The sequence below is a fragment of the Chrysochloris asiatica genome, unplaced genomic scaffold (genome assembly GCF_000296735.1).
Source record: "Chrysochloris asiatica unplaced genomic scaffold, ChrAsi1.0 scaffold00100, whole genome shotgun sequence".
Lineage (NCBI taxonomy): Eukaryota > Metazoa > Chordata > Mammalia > Afrosoricida > Chrysochloridae > Chrysochloris > Chrysochloris asiatica.
Window position 1 is genome coordinate 5,477,994 of NW_006408618.1, and position 7,209 is coordinate 5,485,202.

The window sequence follows — 7,209 nt, forward strand, 5'->3', positions numbered from 1 at the left end:
GGGGGGAGAAGCTGGGCAAAGGGGTAGGACTGGGTGTGGTCTGTGCAGCCAGGACTGGGCTGGAACAAAAGGAAATCAGGGTTACAGTTAGGGTTAAGGAAGAATCCTGTATGTAGAACTCCTCACAACTAAGAAACATTTGACCTCGGAACATGTTAAACTACATTGTTTGTTTGTTTCTCTTTAGTCATAGGACAAGACTATACTCTGTGCTCTAATGTTACTGGTAAGACTAATTATACCTTTGCCCTGAGGAGACAGAGGGCTCTTGCCATCTGCTGATTAAGAATAGTCAGGTGTTGCAGAGTTTCCATGGGTTGGATCACTTAGATTTTAGCTAAAATGTCACCTCTTCAGAGAGGCCTTTCTAACTCATTCACTCCAATGTTACCTCCCTCCTTTTTTATCACCCATTTCACCTCTCAGTATGGCACTCAGGATGGGAGTGATCTTATCTATGCATTTTCTTCTTTATTGTCCAGTTTCTCACAGTAGAATTTATCTCCCTATGAACAGAAATCTTGTCTAGTTCATTCTTCAGCCTCAGCTTCTACCTATGTGCTGAGCACTTAGCAGGTGTTCAATAAACATGTTAAGTGACTGAAAGAATATTACTGGTTCCCTGTTGAGTTAGATACCTCAAAGCCTTTAGAAATGTCTTTTCAAGTATTTTAGTTGTATGGCTTTGATGATGCTTTGGGATGAGGTGGAACAGGGGAAAGAGTAGTTTTGAATGAAGGAAGTTGGTCTTACAAGGGCAGAAAACCCATTTATGATGTCTGAAGACAGAATCTTGGCTGAGGTGGGAAGAGCCATCAAGGTTCAGTTTGTGTGAGCATTTCCTGAAGGATCCCAGAAAGTACTGGAAAATGGTATCATTTCCAAGCAGGTAGCGACTCTGACTTTTATGATTTGAGCATTAAAGGGAGGTTGGCACTGTGGGTTAAGCATTGGGCTGCTAACCCCAAGGTTAGTGGTTCAAACCCATGAGAAGCTCCGCAAGAGAAAGATGGGGCTGTCAACTCCCATAAATATTTACAAATTCAAAAACTCTCTGAATTTTACTCTGTTCTGTAGAGTCGCTATGAGTCAGAATTGACTTTGGGTTAAAGCAGCGGTCTCTGTTTGGCTGAATGTCCTGGTGCCCTGTGGGATGGACTTAAAGAGAAAGCCGCTGGTAGAGAAACGGTCTCAGGAGTTCCTTTTCTGAAGAGTGGCTGAGGGCAGGCTGGACATTTGGAGACTGGCATCCCAGTTACTTTGGGCTGGCTTCTCACATGCCAATGGTCTGAGCATGCTCAGACTGGGGCTCTTTTCTTTTCTAGAGCAGCTCTAAGACCCAGGCAAATATCCCTCTCACCATGAAGGAAGCAAATCTCTGTTTTAATTGCCTATGCAATTAGTGCGCTCCTAGTGTCGAAGCCATCACCTGGAAAAACACTTTGGCTAATTTGAATTTAAGCAGAGTTCTGAAATGACTGAGGACCCTACTGTGAGGGTCCGGGCACCCTCTCATCATTCAACTGGCACCTGCCAACCTCCGGGTAGGGCTTGAGAGTCTGTCTGTAAAACCATTAAAAACGCCCCCACCCCTTGCTCCCCACTCCCCTTGAGCAGAAGGGAGTAGTGTTGTGGTACAGGCAGAGCTGCACTGAGAAGACAGCTGCCAAACAGCCGCCAATCTGCAAGGCAACCGGAAACAGAATCGTGCAGCAGTGAGCTGAAACTCAGGGGGAGATCTAGGAGGCAGATTGTAATTGTCTTGATTGGAATTTTCCTGGGCCACCGGCCAATCCTGCTCCCATCTCCTTGGCTTAACCATTAAGAATTTGCTTTTCATTCAGCTGCTGGAGAGAGCTCTTCTCTTGCCTACTCACACTCCTTATCTGAGCAAAGCACAAAGAAACTACTTTTCAAACAAAACTATCTTGAAATTAAAGAAAGAATATAGGACTTGTGGTTGGAAGATACCACCATCCTGAGCAAACTGGGTAGGAAGTGTAGGAAGAAAGGATGACCTTAGAATAAGCCAAGCAGGCATGTTGTAAAAGAGCTCCCTTCTTTGGCTGCTGGGAACATTGTTGGCAAAGTGAGGAAGGAGAAGGAAAGAGAAATTGGCAGAGTTTAGTTACGTTTTGAATCCCTAGCTAGTTCCTATTGAGTGACTGATTCATGGCAACTCTATGGGTGTCTTGTGCTCCATACGGTTGCTAATGACTGATCTTTCAGTAGATCACAAGATCTTTTTTTTAAGATGACCCTGGGTAGACTTGGACCTTCAAAATTCTGGTTGGTAACACAGCGTATTAACTGCTTATAACACACAGGTACTCCATTATATCATGGGGGGCAGGGGATATCCCAGAATGTGTTCAGTAGAATAATCTGATGCTAATAATAATGAAAAGGAGCTCTGGTAGCACAGTGGCTACAAATCGGGCTGCAAACTGCAAGGTCAGCAGTTTGAAACTACCAGCTGTCCCTCGGGAGAAAGATGAGGCTTTCTGCTCCTGTAAAGATTTACAGCCTCAGGAACCCTGTTCAGGGTCGCTATGGGTCAGAACCGACTCGACGGCACTTAACAACAACAACAATAATGAAAAAGAAAATCTGAAAGGGTGTCTTGAGAATCAAACTTCATTACATCATATCTACACTTGCTCCCTTTAAAGGCAGAAGCTTTTTTCCTCTCTCCATGTTTCTTCCTGTGTGGAGGGAGTCCCATTTTAACGCTCCTAGTATTTCTCTCTCTCTCTCTCTCTTTTTGATGATGAGGAATTTGGGTTTAACTTAATGGTAAGTTCTGTAGCAGGAACTGAATACTTTCTTTTTGTTTCCTCTCTCTCATGGGAATGGGCTAATCCCAGGGGTCAGACCTTCTGCTTGTTCCTTCATTCCCATGCGGTAAATCCTACCTGAGTAGTCCTACAACTTCAGTCACATGGAGAGACTTGCCCAAACCCACAGTAACCTCTTGCTGAGCTGTTGTTGTTGTTTTAGGTGCATTGAGTGGATTTTGACTTATAACAATCCACGTGACAGAGCAGAACCGGCTCAGTGGAGGATTCTAATTACAGGGCTCAGTTTACCAGCTTATCTGGCTCTAACACTGAATGACATGCTCTAAACTTTGGACCTCCATTGATCTTGTTTTTGCTTTGATTATTAATTGGTTTGAAATATAGATGGAGCAGAGGTATGCTTTCATGAGGTCTCCTTGAAATCCCCCAGAAACCCTTTCCTGTAATAAGTATCCACAACCCAAGGTAGGCTACTTGATGCAGCAGATTCTCCTTTTACCTTATTCCAGTCAGGAAGAAGCTGGTTATTAGATCTAACACATATGATCGGTTTCCTTTGATCCCTGGGACAACCTAGTATTGGCAGAGACTTTCCTTGATATGTGATTGTCTCAAGTTAGAGAAGCCATGACTGAGAATCTGGATAAGATATGGACTCTCTGAGGGCAGCTCCATGTTGGCTCAGTGAGAGTGCCAGGAAACCTGTCCTTGGATAGTCTCTGTCCCCCTTTGCCACCTGGTCAGCCTGGTGGGTTCTGTGAGGGCTAGAGAGCAGGTAACCCTGAGGTCTAGTCTTTCCAGAACGGTGGTGAAGCTCTTTAAAAGCTCCAGCAGCCTTGGGAAGAGTAAAGGGGTGGTTGTGGTAGTAAGGCAGGAGGCACAGGTCAAGCCTTACTCAGAAGATTGTCTCTGGGAGTCAGGGCCTCAAATTGGGCCTTATGGCTAGTGCATTCAAATGGGAGGAGCAGTCCATTGGAAGGTCTGTTTATGGCAGTGTAGGCTGTACTTTGCACAACTCCAGGGGGCACAATCATGGCATTGTAGTCATTATACCCACTGCCATCAACTAATTCTGATGCACAGTCATCCTGTACAGTGTTCTAAGACTGTGAATTTTGATGGGAGCAGAAAACCTCAACTTTCTCCCAAGGAGTCATTAGTGGATTTGACATGCTGACCTTGCAGTTCCGTGCTTACCCTACAGTGCCACCGGGGCTCCTTGTAGTCATTACTGTTGTTGGTAAGTGCTACTGAGTTGGTTCTGACTCAAAGTGACCCTGTATAAGGTTTTCTGAGGAGTAAATGGTGGATTTCAATCCCCGGCCTTGCAGTTCAAACTGATCTTGCTTATTCTACAGTGCTTATTCTACAGTGCCACACCTGGACTCCTTAGTCATTTTATTGCTGTTGAGTCAGTTCTGACTCATAGCAACCCTGTACAGTTTCCAAGGAGCAACTGGTGGGTTTGAACCACCGACCTTGCAGTTCAGCGCATTATCCCACAGTGCCACACCAGGACTCTATAATCATTATAGAGTGATGCAATTATTACAATGATTTCTGGCAAGTACCAGTAAAGTGTCTTGAGGAAGGGGTGGGGAGGTCCCTCTTCTGAACTCTTAGAAAATTGCCATTTGTATTAGCAACACGAATGCTTAAAAGTCTTCAAGACAAACTTTCATTTTACAAATGAGAAACCTGAGAGACCCAAGGGAGAAAGGACTTATATCAGATCACAGAGCTAGCACACAGCCAAGGCAAGACAAATGCTTCTTGTGCTCCTTACTCCTAGTGTACTGCTTTCTCCTCTCTGCTGTGAGGTGAACATCACCAGGAGTCCCTGAAACCTCTTGCTTCTTGCAACATCTGTGACGATATGTATGCCCAACTATACTTAATTCTCCTCTTGCCACAATGACACCCCCAGCTGACTCCAGTCTTACCTGTTGTAAACTGGGTGGTCATGGGATCGCTCTCGTTGGTCCCTCGGACTGCGCTAACAGATACTTCATAGTGAGAGCCAGGCCGCAGGGCCTGCACTGAATATTGGCTCAGGGGAGGTTGTAGCCGGAAGGTGGTCTTCCCTCCTTCCCCACCCACCAAGCCATATTTCAAGAGAATGAAATCGACTTTGGCTCGAGGTGGGGTCCACTCCACAAATGCCACGGTGTCGGAGACATCTCGAACCAGGATCTGTGTGGGCCCGTCAATGACTGAATGAGAAGAATCACATGGAAAAAAGAGAGAAATTTGATTGAGAAATAAACATTCAACATCAGCTCTGTGGACATTATTATCCCAATTTGCAGATGGGGAAAATGAAACACAGGGAGACTGAATATCTTTCCTAAGGTCACACAGTTTGTCAATAGGGCAGCTGACGCTTAAAGTCCAAACCACCAATTGCCATAGATTCCATTCTGATTTGTGACCACCCTACGTATATCAGAAAAGAACTGTGCTTCACAGGGTTTTCAATGACCAGTTTTTCAGAAACAGCCAGTTCTTTCTTCTGATGCACCACTGTTGTTGTTGTTGTTAAGTGCCATCGAGTCAGTTGAGACTCATAGAGGTAGTTCCGACTCATAGAGTTGGTTCTGACTCATAGTGACCCTGTATAGGGTTTCTGAGGAGCAGCTGGTAGGGTTGAACTGCTGACCTGTGGTTAGCAGTCCAGTGCTTATCCTATCGCGTCACACCAAGACTCTGAAGCACTATTGGGTGGACCCAAATCTCCAACATTTTGGTTAGCAGCCAAGCTTGTTAACTGTTAGTATTACCCAGAGACTCTGAAACTAAGTTCCCCTGAATCTTGGTCTAACTCCCCTCTCACCAAACTGGATTTCATAATTTAGGAAGTAGAAGGGCACTTTGTCTGGAGGGAATGGTGCAAAGAACTGAGCACTGAACTTCTAGTGTGTGCCCTGTTGCCTACCTCTCACTTTTGAGCACTGAGGAAAGATCTATGCAATGACCAACCCTGTCTAAACATTGGAGATGTTCAACGTGGCTCCCAAAGTTGACAGCACTTGGCCATATTAGCCATCGAGTAAACCCAGCTGCTAAGATTGTATCAAATGCAACAGACATATGCATTTGTGGACATGAAACATACATTCTGGGCAAATTTGCTTCTCTGAATAAAAAGGACTTCAGGTTTAGAACAGCTTTATGTGGTTCATCTACATGTTCACCTTTTCCTGTATATTCCTGAGCTACAAGTGCACTGTTGTTGCCCATAGAATCTCAAGGTTCTCTAGCACATGCCTCACATAAGCCTTGATCTCTGGCACTTTATAAAAACAAGTACAGAGGAGTGGTGGCGCTTCCCTGACCCAACAGCACAGGTGCGGGGGCTCCGGTAGTGGGTGGACAGTGTCGCACAAGGGGCGCCCTGCCTGGTAGACAGAAGGCCTTTGGGCAAACATAAGACTTTAGCCCCCAACATTGTGGACTTGCTTTTTTAAAGGGTCGAGCTGCTGGGGAGTTTTACACATTTTGGACCTGCACTCAGCTCCCTCTCTGGGATGGTGCCCTGTGCCACTGTGGAGCTTAGAACAAAGGGCCTGAGCAGACCAGTTTGGAGGGCAGACAGGCCCAGAGAGCCGGCGGGGCCACAGGGACTGGCACAGTCCTTCATGAGGGGTGGGGGGGGTCTCATTGCCACGGGAGGCGTTGACTACTTGGATGTAGGGCAAACCATGTGCCCACGGAGCAGGGAGACAGAGAGAGGCATTTTTGATGACCTCAGACAGGGACTCCATCAGCCACCATCTACTAATCCCGCCCTCCACCCCGTCTGCCTAGGCTAGCCCTCTGCCCAAACTCTGAGGCTCAGGCCTGGCCATCAAGGCACAAGCGGAGACGCTTTGAGGTGGTTTTTACCACCAGTGACAAGGCAATCCTACTTTGGCTTTGCGGGTTAAGGGATCGAACTGCAGAGCCTTTTGAGCTGCAAGGTCGGAGGTTCCGGCCCACCAGCTGCTCCTTAGAAATCTAATACATGTTTTTTTTTTGTTTATTTGTTTTTTCTTTTTGCTCTGTGGGTTAAGGGACCAGACTGCAGAGCCTTTTGAACTGCAAGGTTGGTGGTTCGTGCCCACCAGCTGATCCTTAGAAACCCTATAAAGGGCCTTTTTTTTTCTTTTCTTTTTTCTCTTTCTTTTTGTGTGTGTGACTAGAGATTGCCTTATTTAATCTCATTTTTTTCTGATGCTGAATCCTTTCTCCTTTTTTTCCCCCTTTTTTGTCCTTTCTTTTTTGCTGTTGTTGTTTTTTGTCTTGCTTCATTATTATCTCATTATCCCTTTTGTTTTTGACTTTGCTTTTGATTTTGTTTTCTACCCGACTGGTGTTGCTTGACAGTCACATAGCCTCCCTTCTGCTATCGGAAAACTCCGTTTTTGCC

The 7,209-nt window shown here is 45.7% G+C and overlaps 1 protein-coding gene across 1 annotated transcript in view; it reads right to left on the reverse strand.

Moving 5' to 3' along the window:
* The window catches only part of TNR (tenascin R), a 161,593-nt gene that overhangs the window by 119,828 nt on the left and 34,556 nt on the right, over positions 1-7,209 (reverse strand). Inside the window, exon 6 of the mRNA XM_006867069.1 lies at positions 4,745-5,014. Within this exon, the coding sequence (XP_006867131.1) occupies positions 4,745-5,014 (270 nt within the window). The remainder of the gene's footprint in view (positions 1-4,744; positions 5,015-7,209) is intronic.